The sequence below is a fragment of the Puma concolor genome, chromosome E1 (assembly GCF_028749965.1).
Source record: "Puma concolor isolate L17-30 chromosome E1, mPumCon1.1.hap2, whole genome shotgun sequence".
NCBI lineage: Eukaryota > Metazoa > Chordata > Mammalia > Carnivora > Felidae > Puma > Puma concolor.
In genome coordinates, this window is record NC_141680.1 from 2,795,671 (window position 1) to 2,822,377 (window position 26,707).

General features: G+C 55.0%; 3 protein-coding genes and 1 long non-coding RNA gene across 7 annotated transcripts; 2 read left to right on the forward strand and 2 right to left on the reverse strand.

Annotated features, from left to right (window-relative positions):
- Positions 1–1,432: 1,432 nt before the first annotated feature.
- Positions 1,433–2,907, reverse strand: LOC147574005 (uncharacterized). The gene is made up of 2 exons (XR_015243814.1): positions 2,262–2,907; positions 1,433–2,027 (listed from the first exon to the last, which is right to left on the reverse strand). It is a non-coding gene; the product is annotated as an uncharacterized LOC147574005 (long non-coding RNA).
- Positions 2,908–4,396: 1,489 nt separating this feature from the next.
- On the reverse strand, positions 4,397–6,931 carry SAT2 (spermidine/spermine N1-acetyltransferase family member 2). The gene is made up of 6 exons (XM_086685860.1): positions 6,725–6,931; positions 6,413–6,464; positions 6,209–6,292; positions 6,003–6,107; positions 5,787–5,827; positions 4,397–5,651 (listed from the first exon to the last, which is right to left on the reverse strand). Exons 1-6 carry the CDS (start codon positions 6,794–6,796, stop codon positions 5,484–5,486), a joined length of 522 nt encoding a protein of 173 aa, XP_086541986.1. The 5' UTR covers positions 6,797–6,931; the 3' UTR covers positions 4,397–5,483.
- Positions 6,932–7,102: 171 nt separating this feature from the next.
- Positions 7,103–11,902, forward strand: SHBG (sex hormone binding globulin). Its single transcript, XM_086686532.1, is given in 10 exon segments — positions 7,103–7,554; positions 7,720–7,964; positions 8,219–8,334; positions 8,536–8,650; positions 8,853–9,073; positions 9,076–9,132; positions 9,371–9,533; positions 9,653–9,789; positions 10,737–10,944; positions 11,197–11,902. Coding segments are annotated over 8 exon segments (1,227 nt in total). The 5' UTR covers positions 7,103–7,554; positions 7,720–7,964; positions 8,219–8,253; the 3' UTR covers positions 11,442–11,902.
- Positions 11,903–16,976: 5,074 nt separating this feature from the next.
- ATP1B2 (ATPase Na+/K+ transporting subunit beta 2) lies at positions 16,977–23,231 on the forward strand. Of its 4 annotated transcripts, none has more exons than XM_086685861.1 (9): positions 16,977–17,718; positions 19,489–19,617; positions 19,863–19,967; positions 20,100–20,305; positions 20,530–20,586; positions 20,681–20,707; positions 21,099–21,119; positions 21,369–21,467; positions 21,579–23,231. In XM_086685861.1, the coding sequence occupies exons 1-9, from the start codon at positions 17,607–17,609 to the stop codon at positions 21,741–21,743; spliced, it is 921 nt and encodes a 306-aa protein (XP_086541987.1). In that variant the 5' UTR covers positions 16,977–17,606; the 3' UTR covers positions 21,744–23,231. The 4 variants fall into 4 exon arrangements, with proteins under 4 accessions (XP_086541987.1, XP_086541988.1, XP_086541989.1 ...); XM_086685864.1 differs by lacking the exon at positions 16,977–17,718 and adding an exon at positions 18,938–19,141; XM_086685862.1 differs by lacking the exon at positions 21,099–21,119.
- Positions 23,232–26,707: the final 3,476 nt, after the last annotated feature.

Genomic DNA, 26,707 nt, shown 5'->3' on the forward strand with positions numbered 1-26,707 from the left:
CACACTAAAATATTTCCACATAAGATGTCAGAAGGCTAGGAAAAACTGAAGATCCTAAAAGTTGTGGTTGGGGGAAAAGAGAAGGAGAATAAAAATAGGCTTCATACAAAGACTCCAGAATAAGAAACTTTTCAGGCTTCTTGGTAAGAAGCAACAGCAGAAGCTTGAAGGCCATGGAGAAATGCCTTCAAAATTCTTAGGGCACATTATTTCCAACCTAGTGTTAGATACCCTGCCACGCTGTCAAGTACAAGAGTAGAACAAAAACATTTTCAGACTTGCAAGGTCCCAACAAATTTTTTTTGTAGTTTTTATTTAAGCAATCTCTACACCCAATGTCAGGTTCAAACTCACGACCCTGACACCTTGAGATCAAGAGTTGCATTCTCTTCCAACCCAGCCAGCCAGGTGCCCCAAGGTCCCAACAAATTTATCTCCCAAGTGTCTTTTCTTAAGAAGCTCCATCAAGGGGCACCTGGGTGGCTCAGTCGGTTAAGCAACTGACTTCGGCTCAGGTCATGATCTCACGGTTTGTGGGTTCGAGCCTTGCATCCGGTTCTGCGCTGACAGCTCGGAGCCTGGAGCCTGCTTCGGATTCTGTGTCTCCCTCTCTCTGCCCCTCCCCTACTTGTGCGTGTGCGTGCTATCAAAAATAAATAAAATGTAAAAAAAAAAAAAAAAAAAAAAAAGAAGAAGAAGAAGCTCTATCAAAATAAACCAAGGAAAAGATGAAGAGACAGGTATCCTGCAAGGGAATCCAGAAGGCGGGCGCCCGGGTGACTCAGTTGGTTAAGTGTCTCTCGATTTCAGTTCAGGTCGTGATCTCACGGTGTGTGAGTTCGAGCCCCACGCCGGGCTCTGTGCTGATGGTGTGTGTGGAGCCTGCTTGGAATTCTCTCTCTCTCTCTCTCTCTGCCCTTCCCCCATGCTCACTCTCTCTCTCTCAGAATAAATAAATAAAAACTTAAAACAAAAGATGGCTGTGCAGGGAGAACCCGCAGTGCGGTCTAAAGATCAGCCACTCTGTTGGAGCAAGCAGGTCTAAAGTCTCCGCCAGAAGATTCTTCAACTGGAAGAGATCAAATTCCTTACGTGTTTGTATACCCTTAGAGCACAGGTAACACAACTAAAGGAGAATTTGGGGGGCGCAGTACACAGAAAACTAAGCAAACAAAAAGGACAAAAAAAGGATCAGTTCCAGAAAACACATAAATGGCTGGGGGGTGGGGGGGAAGACCCACAGGGCTCAACTGTGAAGATCATTTGCATAATCACGGCAGTGTAAACACCCAACAGATCCATCCGGAATTGTGATACAATGTTGGAAGCACGGCAGGCTGGGGGATGGGGGTGGGGTGGCGGTGGCCGCGGAACAGAGAGTGAGCGGTGGGAAGTCAGGGCTCGCGCTAAAACAGAAGCATGGAGAAGCGGCAGCATTTGGGTGCTATTTTTAGTCTGACATATACAGATGAGTCCAAGACAAAACATAATAACAATTTAAACACTCAATTGAACCAATGGTCTTTCGAGAACCTTGGGAGTTGTAAGACTACTGTTTTTTTCTATCAGCGGTAGAGCAGTAGGGGACTCTTTAAATAATATCAAGTAGGGGCGCCTGGGTGTAGCTCAGTTGATTGATTGAGCAGCTGACTTGGGCTCTGGTCTGGGTCTCAGGGTTGGTGAGTTCCAGCCCCGCATCTGGCTCACCGGTCAGCGTGGAGCCTGCTTTGGATCCTCTGTCCCCTTCCTTGCCCCAACCCGCTTGCACTCTCTCTCTCTCAAAAAAAAACAACAACAACAAAAAAAACCCACAACATTTTAGGTAAATAATAGATAAATGCATAACTATGATTTAAAAAAAAAAATACCGGGGCCCCTGGGTGGCTCCGTCAATTAAACATCTGACTTCGGCTCAGGTCATGATCTTGCGGTTTGTGCCCAGTCGGATTCTGTGCTGACAGCCCCGAGCCTGCTTTGGATCCCGTGTCTCCCTCTCTCCCTGCCCCTCCCCTGCTCGTGCTCTCTCTCTCTGTCTCAAAAAATATATATTAAAAAAATATGAGGGGCGCCTGGGTGGCGCAGTCGGTTGGGCGTCCGACTTCAGCCAGGTCACGATCTCGCGGTTCGGGAGTTCGAGCCCCGCGTCAGGCTCTGGGCTGATGGCTCACAGCCTGGAGCCTGTTTCCGATTTTGTGTCTCCCTCTCTCTCTGCCCCTCCCCCGTTCGTGCTCTGTCTCTCTCTGTCCCAAAAATAAACAAACGTTGAAAAAAAAAATTTAAAAAAAAAATATGAATAACCTCATGGAAGGGGGCTCTTACAGGAGGGGGCTGGGAAGTCAGGAGGCTACCGCAACTTTCAAAGAGCGGTGATAGCAATGTGCAGGTTTGACAGATTTGAGAGTTGTCTTAATGATGCTTTCTCAATACTCCCTTTAAATAGCCCTCCTCCTCAGTGCCCTCCCCTCTCTCTGTTCTCCTGGCCATGGCCAGAACCCAGGGCCTTATCACCTCATACAGATCAGCCCAAACGTCTAACAGAATCACCTCGCAGGAGGCTCAAACAGTGATGAGTGGGCAGGAACCCAAAGCCAGCTGTGGCTGCAGCACAGAGCGATGCTGGAGTACAGACATCCTGCCAAGACTGGCCGAGAGAATAACATGAAAACCGTGAACACCAAGAAGCAAAGGCAAAACAAGATAGGGACAAGAGAAATTTGGGAAATGTTACGTTTCCTAGTTTATGCCCTTTTCTTCTGCATTAAACATTTTTTTAAAATGCATTTACTTATTTTGAGAGAGGGAGAGAGCGCAGAAGCAGAGAGGAGACACAGAATCCCAAGCGGCAGAGCCTGATGTGGGGCTCCAACCCACGAACGGTGAGATCATGACCGGAAATCAAGAGTTGGTTGCTTAACCCCACGGAGGCAGCCAGGTGCCCCTGCATTGAGTTTTACTTATGTATCCTTTTGTTTGAAGAAGAAGGAGGAGGAGGAGGAGGAGGAGGAGGAGGAGGAGGAGGAGGAGGAGGAGGAAAAGAAGTGAAACCTGGCATGGCAGAAAACTCAGGAAATCTGAAGTAGCAAGTGGGAAAATCTGTCCCCTGGACACCCAGACCCCTTCCTCAGAAGCAACTACACTCTCTTTATGCATCTCTCCAGAAAGGATGCATTCTAATGCAATTGACATTGAAAAACAGCCCCATCACTAGATAAGTTGATCACGTTCAAAAGATATAAATCCTGTCAGATTGAGATGAGCCAAGGAGCCATAGGAGACTGGATTTTTCTGGCTCCCATCTGGGGGAGGGGTTGACCAGCTTCATTATCTCCTGATCAAGATTGTCCTAAGGCCCATCTGCTCTAAATTGGTGTGAAGGGCCCAAAATTGGAATCATTCAAGAAGAATTGAGCCCCTGATGTGTTCTCTTTGGCTGAATTTTTTTTTTTTTTTTTTTAAAGATTTCATCTTTAAGTAATGTCTACACCCAACATGGGGCTCCAACTCACGACCCTGAGATCAAGAGTTGCACGCTCTTCAGGCACCCCTCTTTTGTTTTTATAATTTAGATTTTAAGGTGGATCGTCAACCTTTTGTTTTTGTTTTTAACGTTTGCTTATTTTTGAGAGAATGGAACAGAGAGAGAGGGAGACAAAATCCGAAGCAGGCTTTGCACTAACAGCAGACATGGGGCTTGAACCCACAAACCACGAGATCATGACCTCTGACCTCTGATCATGAGCTGGACACTCAACCGACTGAGCCACCCAGACACCCCAGATCTTCAATTCTTTACATTGCCGTAGAAGTCTAGAGATTGTGTTTCTTACAATTTACACATTTATGTTACTTGCCTGCCCTCATTCAGTGTCTAAATTATGACCAATGGTTCATCAACAAAAAGAATAATATGCCACCAGGGGCGCCTGGGTGGCTCAGTCAGTTAGGTGTCCAACTTCGGCTCGGGTCATGATCTCACAGTTCATAGGTTCGAGCCCCGCGTCGGCCTCTGTGCCGGCAGCTCGGAGCCTGGAGCCTGCTTCGGAATCTGTGACTCCCTCTTTCTCTGCTCCTCCCCCACTCACACTCTGTCTCTCTCTCTCAAAAATAAACAAACATTTGGGGCGCCTGGGTGGCGCAGTCGGTTAAGCGTCCGACTTCAGCCAGGTCACGATCTCGCGGTCCGGGAGTTCGAGCCCCGCGTCAGGCTCTGGGCTGACGGCTCAGAGCCTGGAGCCTGTTTCCAATTCTGTGTCTCCCTCTCTCTCTGCCCCTCCCCCATTCATGCTCTGTCTCTCTCTGTCCCCAAAATAAATAAACGTTGAAAAAAAAATTAAAAAAAAAAAATAAACATTAAAAAAAACTTAAAAAAAAAAGAAGAATATGCCACCCACAAAAGTGACGACGGATGTACGTTTAATAGCACAGGGAGATGGGTCTGATATATTGTTGGAAAGTATACGATCCCACCTGTACTCACTTAACTACTCATGTGTATGTATGGACATTGAAAATTCTAAAGAGTTGATACCAGAGGATTAATAACAGTTATATAAGTAAGATTACAAATTCTGCTTTTTTTTTTTCTTTTTCAGTGAAGCCCAACATGGGGCTTGAACTCACAACCCTGAGATCAAGACCTGAGCTGAGACCAAGAGTCAGATGCTCAACCGACTGGGCCACCCAGGCGCCCCTACGCATTCTATTTTTATTTCACGCGAACATTCCACATTTTCTACAACGAACCCGCATTATCTGTGTAATAAGATAGTACGAAAGTAGGACGTAAGCTCGTCTCCTTCCTTGTTTCCCGGGTCCTTTGGTTTTGCTGAACTGAAAATACGGACTTTGTGACTTCTGGGGGGAAAAAAAAAAAAGCACTAGCAGGCTGAGCAGACTCTTTTTTTTTTTAAGTGGAGGCCAGTGGTCCTTCCCAGGGCCCCCGAAACACCACCAGCAGGTGGCATCCTGCTCCAAATGTTGAGCCAGCGGGCCAGCCTCACTCCTGCGTCCTGTAGCGTGCAGTTCAGACACTGGAGGCCTTTGTCTGAGTCCCAACTGTGACCAACAAGCCTGATGTGCCAAGCTGGCACTTTGCTCTTCTTTTCTCCATGTTCCACAGCCCGGAGCCAGGGCTCTGGCCCACGGAAGGTGAGCGAAAGTCACCTCGGGCCCACCTTACCCCCCCCCCCCCCCCCCCCCCCCCGGGGCAGCAGCCTCCACCGAGCAGGGCACTCGAGAAGGGTCCTGAAGTGGCCGGAGCTTTATTGCACCATCAACTCCTCCTCCACCAGCACCACATCAGGACTCAGCAATTCTCACCCTCAACAGGGAGATGGAAGGGCCTCTCCCTCAGTTCTGCTCTCAGTTCTGTCCTTCCGGTTGAGCGGCTCCCAACCTCTCTTCCTTCCGGGAGGCCTCTGTCTGGAGTGCTTGAGCAGGTGGGGAGGGAGGAGGCCAAAGACAGAGATGCCCAAGGAACGGCATCACTTTCCTGCCAACTCCCTCATCGCCTCTTCTTCGAAGCGAAAGGAGTGCCAGCCCTCGGCTTCAGTCAGGTCTCGGGCACCCAGGGCCTTGTACAAGTCCATGGCCCCCTTGTTCCAGTCCAGGACTGTGAGACGCAACTGGCAGCAGCCCCTTTCCAGGGCCACCTGTGGGAGAAGACACCACTTAGCCTTTCTCCCAAAAGGAAGCTTTCCTCACCATTCAACCCGAGGGGGGTTGGGCTCCTCTCACACATGCTTGCTTTTCCAGAACCCGCCTGGTGGCCCCACCCCTCTCCTCACCTCAGCCACCTTTTTGATTATTTTGGAACCGATCCCCTGACCTGTTGTGGGGGAAAAGAGACCAAAACAAAACAAAACAAAACAAAAAAGATTGTTTCAGTTCAAGGGGATCTGAAAAGGTCATAAGGCTGGGATTAGGAGGCAGGGGATGCTGGTGGGTCTGGGTTGATTTCCTACCACTCCAGCCTCAGCCTCTGCCCCCCCCCCTCCCCGTACCCCGGTATTCGGGCTTCACGTAGATGTCTTCCAGATAAACATTGCGTCCCTTCCAAGTGCTATAGATGAAGTAGTATAGCCCATAGCCCACCACCACACAGGGGCCTGAGAAGGAGAGAAAAAAAAGGGCTCAGGCCTCTGGGCCCCTGAGGGAGACCTCTGAGAGGGACAGGCGAGGGGAACCTCCCAGGTCTCAGGGTTCTTACCCTGTGGCTCCCCGGGGGCGGGAAGAAGTTCAGCCACCAAACAGCAATAGAAAGGATTCTCTCCGAAGCCGTCTGCTCTCAGGGCTGTGGAGATCCGAGTCGTGGGAAAGAGAGAAAAAGCCTGGGTGTGTGCCTGGCCTGGGAACCCATCCATCCCTTACCTCCTCCCCAGCCTCCATCAGGGTGCCGGTGCTGGGCCCCCACCTTCCTCACTGATCTTCACCTGGTCCGAGAGTTTCTCGTACTCGGCTAGTTCCTAGGGTGTGGGGGACAGAGGCTGGGTCAGGGCAGGGGGTCCCGGCGTGGGGAGAGAGGCTGGGTCAGGACAGGGGATCCCGGCGTGGGGACAGGAGCTGGATCAGGGCAGGCGATCCCGGCGTGGGGACAGAGGCTGGATCAGGGCAGCACCCTCCCCAGGCGCGCCCCTCCCGCTGCAGCCTGGCCTCCCCGCCCCCACCCGCGGCCAGGCTGCCGGGGCCCCCTCCGGGCCCCCGGTTTCCGGCCCGCAGCCTTCACCCGAATCAGCTTCAGGATATTTCCACAGTCTCCCTCCTCGGCCTGTCGGATCCGCACGGAAGCCATCGCCATCCCCACCGTCTGGGACTGAAGTCCGGGACCCTCCCTTCCGTTCCGCAGACGCGGCTGAAAAGCAGGTAGCTCTCGAACGGGGCCGCACACCGGGTCCCGAAGAGCCGGGGGCGCCGCGGGCAGCGGTCGGGGGAGTGGTGGGCGCCCCCCTCCCCCCCGCCCCGCACACTGCCCCGGGCGCGCCCCCGCCAGCCAATCAGCTGGCAGAGCAGGCTCGCCCCGCCCCCCTCAGCCCTACCCCCCCCCACTCCCGCCCCCCCCCCCCCCCGCCTCCGCCAGCCCCGTGACTGGGCCCCCGGGCAGGGGTCAAGGCTGGACTGTGGGCTCCCTCGCTGTGGTTGCTTGGGTGCTGGTCGTCCCGTGGTGCTCTTCAGCCTCTGTGGTTGAAACCGCAAGGATCAAAAGTCACCTGCCACCCGGCCCCGAGTCCCCCCCACCGCCACCACCCCTGCTCCAGCTGTGAGAGCTGTCTCCTAGGGGTCTTGAGTGGCTCCGAGTGGCCCTGCCCTCGGGAACAGTGGTATTTCAACACGGGTCAGGGAGGGGGTGATGAATTTCTATCGGTACGTGGTAAGATAATGAGGAGCGGCGGACGGGGCCTCTTCTTAGGAGCCACTAAATCACCCTCCGGGACGGTACCTCCCCGCTGAGGCGAGCCTCCGAGGCCTGGGAAGATAGTGAGGGAGGAGCTCAGAGCAGATACCAGGCCCTGTGCCTGCATGATCTCCATGAATCGTCATTCGCAGTCACCCCGTAAAGTAGGTATTATTTTTCACATTTTGTCAGCAAGGACACTACAGCACCATGGTGGAGGGACTTGTGCAGAGGCACCCAGCTAGATATTTGGTATTCCACATTTCAGCTGTAGTGCTTGCTTTCTTCTTCTTCTTTTAATTTATTTGTGATGTTTATTTATTTTTGAGGCGGGGGAGGAGCAGAGAGAGAGGGAGACAAAGGATCCCAAACAGCCCGTGGCTGACAGCAGAGAGCCCCAGGTGGGGCTGGAACTCACCAATGGTGAGATCAGGACCTGAGCCGAAGTCGGAGGCTTAACCCACCGAGCCACCCACCCAGGCGCCCCTCCGCTGTTGTTCTGATGGAGGATGCTGCTTGGGGTGCAGGGCAGGACTGCGTCTGGACCTCGGGCCTGGGGAGGCAGCCTCCTCAGGTGGGCAAAAGACTTCGGGGACCCAGGTCAGGCTCTAGAGGAGGAGAGGGGAAAATGGGGTATCTGTCCTGGCTCCTACACTTTCCCAGCAGGGGGAGCATAAGTGGACGAGCCCTGTCCCTCCCCCGATTTGTCCGCAGAGGGGGCGGAGGGTGAGTGCCCAGTCTCCTGCCCCCCTTCTTTCCACCCCGCCCCTGCCCGGGGACAACCTTTAACCCAACACCAACTGCCTGTCCCCAACACATTCTCCCCAGGGTGATCTGAGCCACAGAGAGGACCGCGGCCGATTATGGAGAGCAGAGGCCCACTGGCCGCATCGCCGGGGCTGCTGCTGCTGCTGCTGCCGCCACTGCCACCTCACGGCCACCAGGTACGGGCCCCGAGACAGTCTCTCTACCCAGGTGCAGGATTAGGACAAGGTGCTCAGCCCGTGTGTGCGTAGAAATGAGCTACCCTTCGGCTCTGGCCTCTTCCTTCCTCTCCTCTTCGTGCGGTAGCCTGTGTCTCTCCTGCCCTCGTCGCTGGGTCTCTGGCGTGTCTTCCTGCCTTGTTTATTTTCTCTCTCTGATAGAGGATCCAGGACCCTCCTGCTGTGCACCTCAGCGGTGGTTCAGGACGAGAGCCTATCACCATCATGACCTTTGACTTCACCAAGATCAGGAAGTATGAGGTTGACATAGCCCCTTGACCTGGTCCCCCGACCCTACCTTCTGTCCGGGCCTGCGGAAGGGGAACAGAACCGGGTCTCCAGGCAACCCCTTACCACCGTCGTCTTATTTGACCCGCAACAAAACCGCTGTGGAGTTGCGATTCTTGTCTCCATGTTTTCAGAGGGGAATTGGAGGCGCAGGTCCTGAGTGAGCCCAGGATGCTAGCTGCCTCTACAAGTCCACGTTCGTTCTGCCATACTTGGCTGCCTCCGCAGAAGGCGGTGGAGGCAGGCCCCGGGGGCCTCTGATTCAGCTTCGCTTCGCCCCGTCCGGCGGGTGGAAGGGACGGTCCTCGGGGATTCGCCGCTGCTGAGTGTGGATGGGGAGGAGGTGCTGTGCCTGAGACAGGTCTCTGGGCCTCTGGCCGGCAAAGTGCAGCCTGTCGTGAGGATTGCACCGGGGGGGGGGGGGGGGGGGGGGGGGGACCGTTGTTCCCTGTCTCCAGTCTCCGTCTGCCGGTAACCGACAGCACAAGGGTGGGAACCCACCCCAGGTGGTAAAGTGTTGCTGCCCAGGGGACCACGGGGGTCTAAGTCCACACTCTTAAAGGAGAGGGGACAGCACGATAGCTGCGTGGGAGAGGCCAAAGGCTTGTGTCTCAGAGGAGAATAAACTGAGCGTGGAGAGGCTGGGACAGGGGCTCACGTGTCTTGATTGCCACATCCCCACATCTTCCCTTCCCTGCACCGGCTCCAGCTGGTCCCCACCCTGGATGGCTGTCTGCGCCGGGAAAATTGGCTGGACCAACAGGCCCAGACCTCGGTGTCTGCCCTTACCAGCAGCCTCAGGAGCTGCGCTGCAGAGTCCCAGCCTGGCACATTCTTCCCTCCGGGGACTCGAGCAGAATTCAGTCTCCAAGGTAAAGGCGGTTTTTCCCTCCATGGCCGGCCCTGTGTCTGCCTTCCCCTGTCTCCTTCCACCACTAGTTTGCCTCCTTCCTTGAGTCCTCAGGAAGGGTCACCCATCCCCCCACCCCAGACATCCCCCAGCCTCATGCAGAGCCCTGGGCCTTCTCTCTGGACCTGGGACTCCAGCCGGCAGCAGGTTTTGGCCACCTCCTTGCCCTTGGGACCCCAGAAAACCCTCCTTGGCTCAGCCTCCAGCTCCAAGATCAAGTAAGAGGGGGTGTTGCCTGTATTCAGTGGAGCCTGGGAGTGGCAGGGGGAAAGGGGGACCCCAGACTGTCAATATTAGGAAAGCTTAAGGTGGACGGTAGGGACATATCTTGACACGGACCAGGGGCGCCTGGGTGGCTCTGGCGGTTGAGCGTCCGGCTTCGGCTCAGGTCATGATCTCACGGTCCGTGAGTTCGAGCCCCGCGTCGGGCTCTGTGCTGACAGCTCGGAGCCCGGAGCCTGCTTCGGATTCTGGGTCTCCCTCTCTCTCTGCGCCTCCCCTGCTCATGCTCTGTCTCTGTCTCTCTCTGTCTCTCAAAAATAAATATTAAAAAAAAGAAAAAAAAGAAAACTGCCCACAGCAAGCAAATGGCATTTATTTATTTATATTTGTTATTTATTTATTTACTTTTAAAGATTTATTATTTATTTTAGAAAGAGAGAGCATGTGCATGTGCTAGCGGGGGAGAGGAGCCAAGAGGGGGAGAGAGAGAATCCTAAGCAGGCTCCATGCTCAGTGAGGAACCCACCGCGGGGCTGGATCCCACGATCCTGGGATCGTGACCTGAGCCAAAATCAAGAGTCGGATGCTCAATGGATTCAGCCTCCCCAGGCACCCCAAGATTTTATTTTTAAGTAATCTCTACACCCAACGTGGGGCTTGAACTTATAACCCCAAGATCAAGAGTCACATGCTCTACCGAGTGAGCCAGCCAGGTGCCCCTACAAATGGCTTTTATCTGGATCGTATTTACTTGGGATCGGTGTGGTTTTATGGAACATCAAGCCAGGAAGATTGGGGCAGCACGTAGGGGGCGGAAATGGTTGGTAGACAGAAGGTACCGCTCAGAGGCCCGACTGAGGCAGCAAGGGGCGTGGGGCCACAGGGGTCCAGGCGGTTTGCTCTTTCCTCCCCCGGTCACGTCCCTGTCCCACACACTCCGCAGAAAGTGGTGCTGTCCTCTGCGTTGGGCCCACAGCTGGATCTGCCTCTGGTCTCGGGACCCCCTCTTTAGCCGAAGCTGGGCGAGTCTGGGGTAGTCGTGAGCCAGAGGCCTAAGAAGGAGATGCTCGCCCTGCCTCTCTTGGATCCTGCCTCCCTCCTCAACCTCTGGGTCCAGCCACAGGGGCGCCTCTTCCTGGGGGCTCTGCCAGGTAAGAGCGATGTTCACACTCCTCAGCACGCCGTTGGGATCAGCTAGAGGGAGAGGAGGAGAAGACAGGCAAGGCCATGTTTTTAGGGAAAGGAAACTTCTGGGAGCCTAGAAGAAAAGGCCACAAGAAGAGAGGGGATAAAGGACCAGTGAGAGGAAGTGCTTTAGAAAATTTAGGTCAGAGAGCTGGGGTGGGGAGGAGCTTTGTGGGTCCAAGCTGCCCTCATGACCCCTCTGTGTCCCCTCCCTCTAGGAGAGGCTTCTTCGGCCTCCTTTTGCTTGGATGGCCTTTGGGCACAAGGCCAGAAGTTGGACATGGACCGGGCCCTGAGCAGAAGTGAGAACATCTGGACTCACAGCTGTCCCCAGAGCCTAGGCAATGACACGACACGGACAGCACCCACTAAACCCCCACCTAAGAATCCCCTCGAATGTCACTCGTTCATTCACTCGACACATCTTTACGGGGTATCTGCAATGTACCAGGCACTGCGCTGAGCGATGGGCTGTACTGATGGAACAGGAACTCCCCCCCCCTTCGTTCCTGCCCTCTGGCTGCTCAAGGTCCCCCCGGGGAGGCAGACATCCATCAAAGACTAACAAGTAAGTGGATAATCGGAAACTGATAAGCGCCGTAGAGGGAATTGTAAAAGCTTGAAGACCAGGGGCCTTAACCTAGTCTGGGGGTCCAGGCAAGCTTCCCGAGGAGGAGGAAGCCGTGACTTCTCAGCCTGGGAGTTCAGCAGCACCGACAGGCAGATGTGCGCACCAGATACGGGTCACTTTCTGGGAGCCAGGAGCCCCCTCCTTCCCCAGCATTTCCTGCCTGTGGGCCTTTAGCATTCCCCTCGCGGAGGCTGGTCCTGAGAGGCCTGGAAGGAAGGGAAGAAATGGAATCCTGCTGTTCCCTTAGCCGGGCCACTGCTGTGCAAAGAAGGAGCAGCAGGGGGCATGGGAGAGCCCTAGCGGGAGGGGGGCAGGGGTTCTGGGGACCGGGGCGGAAGCAGCAGGGAGAAGGAAAAAGGGAGTGGGGCAGAGGGCGAAGCAGCCGGCATCTCTCCTAGTCTTGTCTCCGTCCCCTTGCTGCCTTCCCAGACGAACCCGTCTCTAGTCCATTCAAGGAGAGCTGGTTTATGCTGGTCCCAGCTGGGAAAGACAGACAGATTCAGGAATATCTCTGACCCAGTCCTCCGCCCCTTCCCGTCGCCTCGGCAGAATCTTGGTGTCCCAACCCCTACTTGGGGCACCCTCGGGAGCCCTGGCACCTGTTCTCCATCCTCTCCTCTCGAGGACTGTTAGCCCATCCCCCAACCCCCCAACCCATGGGGATCCCAGTGTCCCAGCCTCCTGGCTTCTTAAAATGATTTGCCTACCAGTCACCCTGTTGCCAGGGTGACTCACTCATTGGACCTGTCATCCCCTTCTGCAGGGATCAGCCAGGACCTAAGTGACCCCAGGGTAAGGAGGCTCCAGGACTGTGTCTGGGGTGGAAGACAGCCTAGGCTTCTCCTTGGACCCTCCCAGTCTCGAGTTTGCTGGTCTACAGCTGCTGCCACACAGGCAGAGTGCCTTTGGAGCGTCCTCAGCATGGCCAGGAAGCCCAGATTCAACTCTGGTCCCCTGGGCCATGTTTGGGGCCCACCTGGGCCATTGGGTATGTCCATTCGACCGATAGTCACTGAGGACCTACTGCGTATCAGGCATTGTTCTAGACGCTGAGGATGCCTGGATGAAAAAGACAGGCACGGTGCCTGCTTTTGTGGAGCTCACACTGGCGGGGAGGCGGGGGTGGGGGGTGGGCAGGGGGGAGGTGGGCAGGGGCAGACGGCCCGTAAGAAAAATAAATAAGCAAGATCATTTCAGGTGGCGGTTAGTGCTATAAAGGGAATAATATCTTGTAACGTAATAGAGGGCGGCAGTCGACAGACAGCCTTAGCCGGTGGTCAGGGAAGGCCTCTCTCAGGCAGTGTTACTTGAGCAAAGACTTGAATAATGAAAAGAAACCAGTCCCGTGGGGGCCTCGGGTGTGAGCCAGTGGGGGGTGGGGAGGGAGAGTTAAAAGGCGCAGACACACCTGGGTTCCCATCAAGGGGTCGTTCTGAGCGGCAGCTTCGTGAATTTTGTCCCTGAGGATTCTTCCCCGGGGCTGGCTTTTCTCTCGTCCCCACACCCCACCCCGTCCAGGACACCTGGACACCGTGCCCCAACCTCTCTGTCTCCAGGCTGTCCTAGATTCCGGGATTCCTGATTACCGTCCAGAGCTGTCTACACTCTTTCATTAAGACTGACTTTGCTCCGACACAGACCCCGCCAGGCCCCCACCAAGGGCACCTACGGCGCCTGCCCAGTGTCCCCTGCTCTCCCCCACCCTTGCGGACCTTTCCGGAACTTGGCAGGATACCCCACAGCCTCCAGGCCTGGTCTACCCACTCACTCCACCTTCTGTGCTTCCCTCTCTTCCCTCCCTCCTCCCGCTTCTTCTCTTTTTCCTTCTTTTAACCGAGTTTTCTCCGTTCCGGTCAACCATCACCACTGGCCATCTCCGGATCTTTTCATCCTGAAACACCGAAGCTCTGTCCCCGTTTAAATAATAAGCCCCCACCCCCACGCACACACACACGCACCCACATCTGTGTGTTAGAGCCCGCTTCTTTCCTTGTTCTTGTCTCTGCTCAGGGCACGCAGACCTCATGACAGAACCCTGGATGTGGGAGAGGGGCTGTGGGAGTTTTTCTTCCCTTCCCTTGTTTCTGGAGATGCCGGAGGCAGGACTGGGTTCCGGGAAGAGGTTGGTTCTTTGGCCCCCGTTCCTTCCTTCCTTCTTAGCCAACTTCCCTGTGAACACCGATGCTGCGATGAATAGCAATGCTCCCTCCATCACACCCCTCCTCATGCTGACCCTCACAGGGGAAGATGTGCACGGAACAGCAGGTTCCACAGCCTTCCCCTGAAACGTACGGACGCGTTCATTCTTTTCCGAGGGTGTACAGGACAGAACCGAGCTAGCAGTCTGGAGGGCATCCCCAGGCCAGCGTCTGCCAGGCTGTGTGTGTTGAGGGTAGGGTCTAGGCCTCATCTCTCCAGATCGGACCTAGCTCATTTTGATTCTCCTTGTCTCATGGAGGAAAGGGCAAGTTGCTTCCGCGCAGTTTCTAGCAGAAGGAGGCATTCTATGTCCAAGTCCAATTCGGCAACCGGACGCTGTTTTCCATAGCTCTGTGGAGTGCTCGGGTATAAAGGGTATATACGACAGGGTATATAAGACAGAGGCCTGTTCTCGAAATGCTTGCAACCTGGTTGAAAGATAAAATACCATAAGAGTCAGGGCGCCCGGGGGGCTCAGTGGGTTAAGCATCCAACTCTTGATTTCGGCTCAGATTATGATCTCACGGTTCGTGGGTTCCGGCCCCGCGTCGGGCTCTGTGCTGACAGCTCGGAGCCTGGAGCCTGACTCAGGTTCTGTATCTCCCTCTCTCTCTGCCCCTCCCCTGCTCATGCTCTGTCTCTCTCTCTCCCTCTCAAACATAAATAAACGTTTTAAAAAAAATCCAAACTATGCCCTTTGGCCTACAAGGACCTGTATGATGTGCCTACCTCTCGGATCTCTTGCTGCGTTAATCTTGCTTTCCCTCAATTGAAGCCCAGCTTTTGCACTTAGACTTTCCTCCTCCTGGAAGATTCTTCTCCTACAGTTCCCCGTGGTTCCTTGGGTTCCTTGGGTCTCACACTGAACGTTAGCTCTCCAGTAAGGCCCTCCCTGCCCATGCAGGGGCTCTCTGGCACATCACCCTGTTTTATTTTTTCTGCGTAATATGATACTACATTGTTTTAGTTGTTTGCTTGTTTTTTTCATTTATTGGAATGAGAGTCCCAGGAGCACAGGGACCAGAACAGTGCCTGGCTCTAAGTAAAGGCTCATTAGATACGCGCTGAATGAATGAATGGGAGTTGTGGCTGGACTCTGAAGGGTGGGCAGCCTTCCAGGACAAGGGAATGAAATGGACAAAGGTGTGAAGTCAGGAGTGAGCACAGCCTGTCCTAGGAGTGGCCGGGTCAGGCTCAGCTCCAGCAGAGGATCAGTTGGGTCCTAGAGGGAAAGGGGGCTGGGGACACAGGCTGGGGCTAGGCACTGGAATGCCCGGAGGCTTAGACAAAAGAATCAGGACTCCGTCCTGCACAGGGTGACAGGAAGCCAGTGAAGACCTTCGAGCTGAGGAGTGGCCTAATTAAAACTGTATCTGGAGAAAATTAATCCGGAGGCTGTAGAAGGGGCTAAGCAGAGCCCGCTGTATAATTTGCAGGACCCGGTCCAAAACGAAGATGTGGGATCCCTTGTTCAGAAGGCAGGAAAAAAGTGCCGCTCACGGTACCGAAAGAGAACATGTTTTCATTTCTTCCGTGGTTCTTTTCTCAACTTCTCATGGTGGTTTTTTTTTTTGTTTTTTTTTTTTTTTTTTTTTTTTTTTGCTATTTAACGTTGTTTGAAATAAAGAAAAATTAACTTTTTCCTGCCCTCGGCTTACTAATGAGCACGGAAGGACTAGAAGCCAAAGGAATTATGGGCAGCTCAGCTTTTCCCTTTCCTTCCCTGTCATCGTCGTCAGCAGAAGTGGTTGGCTGAATCAGGAAACAGCGGGACCCAGAAAGGGGAGGAGAAGAAAAAGATGCCTCAGTCACCCGTGTCTTCTAGAAGGCCATCGCCTTCTAGGGTTCAAGGTCATTCAGCTGGACGCATAACACGCTTGCTGTGTCTTAACTCTGAGTCTTGCTGAGCTCGCACGCACGATGGGTCCACTGGAGTTCTACACCGGGCGGCCTCACGATGGCACGTTACCTATATCTCCTCGCTCACACGCGTCCTCCATTGTCCTGTTGGACTTCACGCACAAATTACAAGTTCAAAGATAAAATTATGAAGAGTTACGAGATGGTGAAAGCACCAAACCAGCCACATGGGCCATTCTGAGTGGGAGCTTTGGTTGAACAGACCCCCAAGTCCGTACAGCTGGGCTGGAGGGAGAGAATTTGAGGAGGAGGGCGAGAGTCAGAACCTGGCAGTGGTGAGGACTACAGCCAAGGAAATTGGGTGAGAGGCCGAAGGAGAAGAAACCCCTCTCCAAGGCAAAGCGACAAGATCCGAAGAGAGATGAAAAGAGAGAGATCATGATTCTTAACTCGAGGTCTTTAGAGGCTCTTGTACCCCCCCCCCCAACTAGACTGTGGGTCTCTGGAGCCCCGTGAGAACTGCGAGGTTGCCTCCCCAGGGCTAGAGTTGCACAAAGTCTCCAACAGGTGCTCAAATGGGCCATGTCTGTGGACCCCAATGGGCAAATGGGGAGGGGGAGTTCACACCTGGGGGTTGGGGGGAGACACAACACCTGAGGAGATCTGGATCCCGGCTGGGGTCTCCGGGCAAAGCTAGGGGCTAGGGATGTGGTGACGGGGAGAGTTGGGTGGGGACATGGGGAAGCCCCTAGGCTTGGAGAGAACCAGGGGCTGTGGGATTGGAGAAGGAGGTGTTGGGGGGAGCTGGTAGCGGCTCCCCCAAAGGGAATTTCCCTCCTGTGGTGGCCTCTCTCCATCCTGTGTGGCCTGTTCTAGCTTCCATCCCGGCGGGTCTAGCGCCCTGGCTGGTGCCTTCTGTTTTTCTTGGTCTCTGGCTCTTTCTCTATCCCTCTCACATTTGGCCCTGTCTGTCTCCGGATCTTAGTCTCCAACGGCCGGCCTGGGGCGCCTTCGCCGCAAAGATCGGCTTCCCTCTCCAGCTCTGTCTCTCTCCGGGGTTCCCTTTCCCTCCACTCCGCCCGGACACGCCCTCCATCCCCTTCTTCCACCTGATCCAGTGTGGTACCTGGGCTAGGGGGAGGGGAGAGACCTCCGGGTCTTAAAGAGGCGGCAGGGGGGCGGACCCAATCCCTCTCTCCATATTTGCATATGCATGAGGTCGCCCGGGCCAGCGGCGAGGAGGCGGGGCCTCTGGGGGTGGGAAGGGGGCGGGCCCCCCACCGCCGCCGAGTATAAAGACTGCGTGCCGAGCCCGCCGGCCCCGCACTGCTGAGGAGCGGAGCCTCCGCCTGGGGGACCCCCATCCCTGGCTGTCCCCCAATTGCGCGTCTCTGCCCCACCCCCGCGGCCGAGCCACCACTGGTGTGGCGGTCTCCGCTTGGCGGAAGAGCCTTGAGCGGCCACCCGGTGCCTCCCCACGGCCTCTTTGCATCTTGGATTTCGGGGCAGCCCCCTCCCCCACCCCTCCCTTGCCTCCTTGCACCCCTATTTTTTCTGCGCCTCGCTCGGGTTTTGCAGCCGTCTGTTTTTGCATCCCTTTTCATTTTGTTTCTAGAAGGTTTGGGGGGTGAGGCTGCGTCGCACCCCTTCCTCTTTCTAACCTCCCCTGCTCTGACAGCCCCCTTTTCATCGGAGCCCGGGGGCGGGGTGGGGGGGGCGCTAGGATCGGTGCATCCCACGCCGCGCTGCCAGCACCCCGCAGCGCGTGGCCGTGCACCCCGGAATTTGCAGCGGCTGCCCATCTGGGGAGGGTCTCCCTCGCCCCCGCTGCCTTCGCTCCCCGCGCGTTCCGGAGCGTGGCGGGGGGGCTTCTGCGCGCCGCACCCCAGCTTCTCCGCAGCCCCCCGCCCGGCGCGGGACTCGCCCCCCGCCGCCGAGATGGTCATCCAGAAGGAGACGAAGAGCTGCGGGCAGGTGGTTGAGGAGTGGAAGGAGTTCGTGTGGAACCCGAGGACGCACCAGTTCATGGGCCGCACCGGGACCAGCTGGGGTACGCAGGGCGGGCCGCGCGCGGGGCGGGGCGGGGGTCCTCCGGGCGACGCCCCGGGGGGGCACCAGGTCCCGCGGGCTCGGCCCCGGTTCCCTTCCCGGGTCCCCGGCGTCCTGCCCTCCCCCCCCACCCCCCCGCCCTGCCTGGCTCCGGCCTGGGAGGGGGCCGAATCGCCGGTCTAATCTCCCCGGCCGGCCGCTGCGGAGGCGGAGAAAGTAGGTCACTGCCGCCTTCCCGCCCCCCGCGGAGCCCCCTCGCGCGGGGGGTCGCGGGCTCTGCGCGCGTGTCCGCGCCGCGGCGCTGCCGCTCCCTCTCCGGGCAGGTCCGCTGCACACGGCCGCCCCCCCCTTCCCCAGAAGAGCGCCCCTTCCCTCCCTCTGGCTCTCACTAGCTCGCCAAGCGCGTCTATTTTTAGCTCGTGCCCATCCCCTGGACCCTGGGAACATTCATGAGGGGGCGGGTCTTGGAGAGGTGGGGGGGACCGCGGGGGGGGGTGCTCTTCACAGCGGAAGTTGTCAGTATCCCGCTGCTGTTTGGAGCTTTCTCTGTGGCTGCTTTGTGGGTGGGGGGCTGTTGGAGAGGGGTGGCCCTGGGAGGTCTTGGAGGTTGGATGTTCGGCTCCGATGTCGCAGGCGGAGGGAGGAGTGGTCACCAGTGGTGAGACGTGCGCATACATCATCCGGCAGAGTGTCCAGACCTTCCCAACCCACAGCGGGACTGCGAGACTCGGGTGTAGAGGGAGTTGTCCCCAGGCGAGGGTCTGGTGCTGGGCTTGAGTGCAGGTGAAGGGTGGCATTCTTCCAAAAGGGATTGTTAAGCTTGGGAGGTCAAGCATAGGGGACCCTGTTGTGACACAAGCTACATTTCCTCCACACCGGTTGAACACTGTTCCCATCAGCCCACCCACCAGGGCAGTCCTCGCCTTCAGGAAACTGGGGAGTCCAGTCCCTGGGGTTGAAGGGATCCGTGATGGCTCGGGGAAACCTGGAGAAGCTTCATGGGGACAGTGTCGTCTGAGATAGAAGGACGGGGGTTCCTGGGTGGTGGCAACAACAGACACTCAGGCTGAGGAGTGACGGGGTTACATGTCACATGCAGCAAGGACCTGCTCCCCGCCCGGAAGCCTCCGGGACATTCTACCTTTGCTCAACCGCCTCTCCCCGGGTGCTGTGCGTGAACTGGGGGGTGGGGTGACCGCTGAAGGTTCGGGGCGGCTCTGAGAGATTTCGTAGCTAGACGGCAGCTGCGTCCAAGGTGCCCCTTCCGTGGGGCGCCAGGAGAGAGAAGAGTTTGCTGTCTGAACGTGAGGGTCCGCGCTCTGAGGGGCGGGGTGAGAGTTTGGTTGCGAACGGTGGCCAGGGCCAGCTTGGAAACTCATCGCGCCGGACAGCTTTAAGCACGAGGACCCATGAAGCAGTAACAGGTGCTGTGCCTTTGTAGGGCCGCGAATGGTTGACCAGTTGGGAACGGAATCTGATGCCGAATGACCGCGGCCTGTACTTGGGGTTGGCCCAGCAACGAGAAGTTAGGTCTCTTGCGGCCTCCACGAGGCTGGGCTTCACGATGGGACCGGAGGGGGCGGGGGGTCATGGCTGGACGCCAGACACCAGGGCCTGCTTCCAGCTCGTCTCATTTTGCTCTCGGGCAGGCTCTCAGATGTCCCCGAGACCCCGTGACCCGTCCGGGTGCAGAACGTCTGAGTGGGAGAGGGGTCTGCGGGGATAGGTGAGGTCATCTTGGAACCCGCTGACCCTGTCTCCTCCCCCGCAGCCTTTATCCTCCTCTTCTACCTCGTCTTCTATGGCTTCCTCACGGCCATGTTCACCCTCACCATGTGGGTCATGCTGCAGACGGTCTCTGACCATACCCCCAAGTACCAGGACCGACTGACCACACCGGGTGAGTGATGCGGCTTCTGATGATCCGGTTACCACGTGCGGGGAAGTCCTTGAAGTCTGCCTCCTTCCCGTTTCCCGCAGCTGAGAGCTTTGTGATCTGGGAAGGTGCTGTGGGGTCACAGGAGATCTCCCCTTGTCCCCACCCCGTCCATCACCCTGCTGCTCCCTGTGTCCGGCTTCCTCCCTCCGTGTGTGGTCCCTCGTCGGATATGCATACGTATACGTATATCCACTTGTCTGGTACAGGCTTGATGATTCGTCCCAAGACTGAGAATCTTGATGTCATTGTCAACGTCAGTGACACTGAAAGCTGGGACCAACATGTTCAGAAGCTCAACAAGTTTTTGGAGCGTGAGTGAGGGGCCGCTGATGTGGCCGTGCAGGGGCTTGGGCAGGCGATGGGGGACCCTGGAAGCAGGACATTGGCCCCGTGACACTCTCTCTCTCTCTCTCTCTCTCCCTCTCTCTCCCCCGCCTCCTTAGCTTACAACGATTCCATCCAAGCCCAGAAGAATGACGTCTGCCGCCCTGGGCGCTATTACGAGCAGCCAGACAACGGAGTCCTCAACTACCCGAAGCGTGCCTGCCAGTTCAACCGGACCCAGCTGGGCGACTGCTCTGGCATCGGGGACCCGACCCACTATGGTTACAGCACCGGGCAGCCCTGTGTCTTCATCAAGATGAACCGGGTACGTGTGACCTTGGTCACCAGGGAGAATGAAGGAGGGGGCTGCGGTCATCATCTGCGGGCAGTTGCTTCCTTTCACTGGGGCGATCTGGGGAGGTTTGAGCGGCTTCGAGAACCAGAGGCGTGGGGCCATGGGAGGCCAGGTTCTGCGGAGGGGGGGAGGCTGGACACGTGTGTCTTCGCCACCTTGTTTCTCTAACTCCTCGTCCTCTCTCTTCATTCCAGGTCATCAACTTCTACGCGGGAGCGAATCAGAGCATGAATGTTACCTGTGTGGGGAAGGTGAGTTTGTGGGGCCCTGTCCACCTGCCCGTCTGTTTGCCTTTCTTGGCCTGCACGTAATTCACTCGTGTCTTTCTGTCTCCTTTGCTATCAGAGGCCCCGTCACTCTAGGGACAAGGGGGTAAGAGGGCGTGCCATGGTGGCTCCAACTCCCAGGGGCTCCCACCACTCTTGCTTCTCTCTAGATGCTCTCATGTGGATAGACACCCACCTCTCTGAGCCCACCCAAGCCTCGGCCTCTGCTTCTATGCCTGACCCCTTCCACCTTCTCCAGTCCCTGATCACCGTGTCTTCCGCTCCCCCTCCCGTGTCTCCCCTTGCTCTTCAGTTCTTTTTAGGTTTCTGGTAGTTAGGGCCACCTGCCACCACTCAGTTGTCCTGGGAACCCTGCGGCCCCCTCCTCTGTCCTCTCTAGAAACTTCCCGTCCCCCTTTACACACGCGCACGCACACACCCTCCCTTTCCTTCCGAGCCCTTACTCACTTATCTGTTCTCTCTTGGCTCTGCTCCAGAAACCGATTGCTGAGACCGGGGTAAGAAGGTGGTGTGGGAGGATAAGTGGGCGGCTCCAGGGTCATTAACACCCTTCAGGACTTCCCAGTCTGACGGAGAGACAGGACAGCCCCTCCTGCACACAGGCACACACAGACTCACAGCCCAAGGGAAGCAGATTGGAGCCAGAAATCACTTGGGGCGAAGGAAGAGTAGAGGGCAGTCTGGAGAGCTTCTGGGTTCCAGCCACCCCTAACCTGCTCTCCCCCTACCCTCCTGCTCCCCCACAGCGGGACGAAGATGCTGAGAACCTCGGCCACTTTGTCATGTTCCCTGCCAACGGCAGCATCGACCTCATGTACTTCCCTTACTATGGCAAAAAGTTCCACGTAAGTTTCGTGGGAGGCCCGGCCCGGTGGCTCCTCCCGGGGAGCGGGGTCCTTGGGGAGGAGGCTGGAGTTGCCAAGGGCCTGGACCTGTGCTCTCCTCCTCTGGCCCAGGTGAACTACACGCAGCCCCTGGTGGCCGTGAAGTTCCTGAACGTGACCCCCAACGTGGAGGTGAACGTAGAATGCCGGATCAATGCCGCCAACATCGCCACAGACGATGAGCGGGACAAGTTCGCGGGCCGCGTGGCCTTCAAACTCCGCATCAACAAAACCTGAGGCCCCTTCCTCCTGCCCCCGCCTCTTTCCTATGGATGCCTCTGGAATGTCCCTGACCCTGCCTGATCCCTCCCTCACCCGCCCCAAAGGTATTTTTTATAACAGAGCTATGACTTGTCTGAGCCTCACGCCCCTTTTCTTTACTTGTGAACCCAGCCTGATGGCCGTTGTGGTCCCCTGACTTCCCTCCCGTCTCCACCCTCCCCTCCGGATTCCAGCTCCGTCAGAGGCAGGGAGGCAGGATCCCAGGAAGGCCGGCCCGAGGAGTTGGGGGCCGTTCTGGTTCTGGTTTAGCTGTGAGTGTGTCTCCACCCCTGCTGTCCCCAGAGAGCAATAGAAAATGCCTGCCTGCCCGCCCACCTGCCCACCTGCCTTCACCCTCATCCACCTCCCCCCTGCCCCCCCCCCCCACATCTCCTTCCATCCCTGGTTTGCAGACATGAACGTGGCCCTCCATTCACCTTCCTCTGTCTCTCCCACGCTTTCTGCCTCATCGACACCGTCACCGTCTTGGTGGCTTCTGACTTTATCCGGCTCCTCCGGCATCGGCAGGGGTGTCCCCATGTCCTCTCCATCCCCGTTCCCTCCTCTGAACGACAGCTGTCTGTAACTGAGGACGAGGTGGCTCGGTGGCCTTTTCCCTGTCTTCGGGCACATTTTTCTCCTCACCCTGGGGTGACTGGCGCGAGCTGGGGACGAGGGTCTGGAAGAGGAGTCCCTGTTGGTTCTTCTTGAAAGTTCTCTTCCTGTCACCCAAACAGGCACTCCTCGGAGGGATGGGGTTGACCTAGGCTGAACATCCACTTTGTTTTTTTGCCGCCGACGGCTCACTGTCTCCCTGTTTGTTTTCCCAGAATATCCTTCAAGCTCCCTTTCCCCAGAGGGCTGGGGGAGGGCAGCCATTTTGGCTGGGTCCCCAGTGGCCACCTTGGAAACGTCAGCTGGCTATGGGACTGTTTCACCTCCTTCCCCTGGGCCCGGAGCCACCCCCCCCCCCCCCCCCCCCCCCCCCCCCCGGCTTCTCTTAGCACGTTATCAACTAATCACTAGCTCCTCCCCTCTCCTCTGCCTCTCGGCCTAAACGCTGCCAATAGCCCCCCAGTCTAGGCTCTGAACTTCTCGGCCCATCTCCTTCGGGACCCCTTGGCGTTTTTAAACGACCCCGTAGTGCCCATAGAATGTCACATGAGGGGCCTCTGGTGTTCTTGAGTGATCGTGCCCTTCATTTCTGCCCTCTCTAACTCCCCATTTCTTTTCTGACCCTGCAGCCTCCACACCGCCCCCCCCTTCAGATGGACCCTTCCCTCCTCCCCTCTCACTGGATCTGAGTCTCTTCCCTTGGGGTCCCCCATGTTTTCCTGCATTCCCCTCGCCCCAGTGGTCTCTCTCTGCAGTTATTTAATGCCTGTGTCAGATCTACTGTAAAAAGAGGATAAAGTACAATAGAATGAGAGCAATTATATATATAAATATATATCACACACGGAACCCTGCGTGTGGGTTGTTCCTTTCTGAGCATTCGGAAGAGCTCTGGGAAGGGGAGGGAGGCGATTTGGGTGATTTGGGGGTCGCCTGGGCCTCGGGGGTCCTGCTTCCCAGCTTTGACTTCATCCAGTGTCCAAACATCTACCTTCCAGATCGCTCCTTCTTTCATACTGTCTTTGAGACGGCTCAGAGCAAGAGAGGCAGGAAGCCTACATCCCTTTGTTGGGCGATACTTACGAAGTGCCTACTGTGTGCATTCTAGGCGCCTTGAAGATACACTTACGAAAGAGACAGACTTCCTGCTCCCAAGGAGCTCCCCAGTTTAACAGGAGAGGTGAGGAACACACGAGAAACTCTCCTGCCAGGTAGACCTAAACGTGCCTCCAGGGAGGGGAGAAAGCCAGTGAGGAGAATATTCAGAGCGGTCAACGGGCTTTCTTTCTACTCCGGGGCTTCCAATGGCAGGTTTCTTAGAGCCTTAAAGGGTGGGGTGGTTGGGGAGAGAGAACAGCCTCAGCAAATGCCCTGGGACATGGGGAAAGTGGACCGGAAGAAACAGATCTCAAAAAACAATGTGAACCGTTAGGACCCTGATTGGGGGTGAAAGTATACACACAAGCGTAGGAAAAAAAAAAAAAAAAAACAAAGGGACAGACAGGTGCACAGAATGGTGTTTACTGTGACATACGTGGATGGGTTTAGAGCTACTTTTTATTTTCTTGGGCTTTATTTTTGTTGGTTTGCTTGCAACGAGTTAGGATTTGCCTTGCAAGATAGCTTTATTGCACAAGCATCCGTATACACGATTTCATCACGAATGAGTTGTATACGCACACGCGAATGCACGCGCACAACCTGCTGGGGTTTGCTCGTTATCATGCCGGAACTGGATCCTATCATACCCACTTTTGTGCATTTCACTGTTTTTCACTCAATACATTTTCTTGTGCCGTTACGTCACCTGGTAGAGCTCAAATGTATATATTTATTTATTGATTTATTTAGTTTATTAAAATTTTTTTCAATGTTTATTTATTTTTGAGAGAGACAGAGACAGAACGCGAGTGGGTGAGGGGCGGAGAGAGAGGGAGACACAGAATCCGAAACAGGCCCCAGGCTCCGAGCTGTCAGCACAGAGCCCAATGTGGGGCTTGAACTCATGAACTGTGAGATCATGACCTGAGCTGAAGTCGTATGCTCAACTGACTCAGCCATCCAGGAGCTCCAAGGGGAAAAAAAAAATTTTTTTTTTTTAATGTTTATCATTTATTTTGAAAGAGAGAGAGACAGGGGAGTGAGCAGGGGAGGGGCAGAGAGGGAGGGAGAGAGAGAATCCCAAGCAGGGTCCACGCTATCAGCACTGAGCCCGACGCGGGGCTCAAACTCATGAACTGTGAGATCACAACCTGAGCCGAAATCGAGAGCCAGACTCTCAACCAACCGAGCCATGCGGGTGCCCCATACGCCAAGCTATATTCATTTGATTTTGGTCGTTTTAAGTGTGTTTTCTGTTACCTAGGAAAGTAAGTAGGTTTCCCTCCATCCTTTTTTTTTTTTTTTTTTTTTTTTGTAATCTCTACATCCGACACAGGGCTCAAACTCATGACCCCGAGATGTTTAAAACATTTATTTATTTACTTTTCAAAAAGGTAATCTCTACGCCCAACATGGGCTTGAACTCACGACCCTGAGGTCAAGTGTTTGTGCTGTTCTGAGCCAGCCTGGTTCCCCTCTCTGTGACTTTTTGAGAAGATAAAAAATATTTATCTACTATCTACCTTATTGAATTCTAACTCCAAGAGTTGTTTATTATGGTCTCTAGAGTGCTTAGGCGCATGGTCCTATGATCAAAAAGGCAAAGAGATACTTAATCAGTGTTGTTTTCTTTCTTTCTTTGATCCTCTTGAATGCATTGTAACATTGGCCGTGTGCATCCCTGTATGGTTCTTTAATTGAAATTCTCTTAGTGCTTAGCCATTAGGATATCTCCTTGTATTCTTAATTTTTTTTGAAGCAATGGATGCTGACATTTAATCAAATTCCTTTCAGCATTTCTCGACAGGATCATATTTTTCTTCCTTAATTTGTTAATGTCACGAATTATGTTGATAGCTTTCTCTACAAAATCAACTTTGTGCCCCCGGAATGAACCTTTACTTACAGCGTTAGTCTTCTTTTAATTCATCAATGTATTCTGATACTATGTTGAGAGTTTTGCTTCTAAGTTAATTTAGCTTCTAGGTTTTTACAGTCTTTATTATCAGGTTTTATATTAATGAAACCACAACTTTACATAAATTGGAGATTTCATTCTTTTCCTGTGGCACAGAATAGTTTAAGTTGCATTGGACCAATCAATGGTCCTTGCTGTGTTTTCAACAAGCCCTTGAGTTTTTTAAAATTATTATTATTATTTCATTTTTAAGTAAACTCTACGCCCAACGTGGGGCTCGAACTCATAACCCCGAGATCAAGAGTCACATGTTCTGACTGAGCCAGCCAGGAGCCCCTTCTTTTCCTTTTATAAATTTATCTTTTTTCTAAACTCCTGCTTTTGGGGGTGCCTGGATGGCTCAGTTAGTTGAGCGTCCAACTCCAGCTCAGGTCATGATCTTTCTTGCATTCTGTGAGTTCCAGCCCCGCGTCAGGCTCTATGCTGACAGCTCAGAGCCTGGAGCCTGCTTCGGCTTCTGTGTCTCCCTCTCTTTCTGCCCCTCCCGCTCACGCTCTTTCTCTCAAAAATAAAATAAAAACATAAAAAAAAATAACCTCCTACTTTGGATTTTACCCTTTCAACCAAGTTTGCTTTCTTTTTCAACAATTTGTATCATTTTTAGGATGCATGCTAGGTTCCTTTGGTTTCTCTTTCTCCTTTTTTAATATTTATTTATTTTTGAGAGAGACAGAGCGTGAGCAGGGGAGGGGCAGAGAGAGGAGACACAGAATCGGAAGCAGGCTCCAGGCTCCCAGCTGTCAGCACAGAGCTCGATGCGGGGCTCGAACTCACAAACCGTGAGATCATGACCTGAGCCGAAGTTGGACGCTTAACCGAGTGAGCCACCCAGGCATCCCAAGAAATATCCCAAATCCCAGTGGTACAGGGCTTGGGCTCTGAACTTGAGAGCAGGGGCCACGTCTGCCATGGGCCCCCACGTTCTAGAACAGAGCCAGGCAGAGGAAGGCACCGGTGAGTGCCTGTAGCCTAGACAGATGCCTGGATGAACTCGAGGGAAGGAAGGCAGGTAGGACCAGAGAGTCAGGGACCCAGTACAGGTCACCTCTGCCCATCGCAGAGTTGGCCTGTGAACCCAGCCTTGTTCCCAGCCCAGTGATCTATCGGCTCACGAGGGTTTGGGCAGAGCCGGATCGGATCTGCTTTCTGAAGGAGCAGAGCAGAAATGGACCCGGTCCCATTGCTGGGGACGCAGTCTAGGGAGATGTGAGTCAGGGGTGCCGGGTGCTGGTCAGAAGGCATTTTC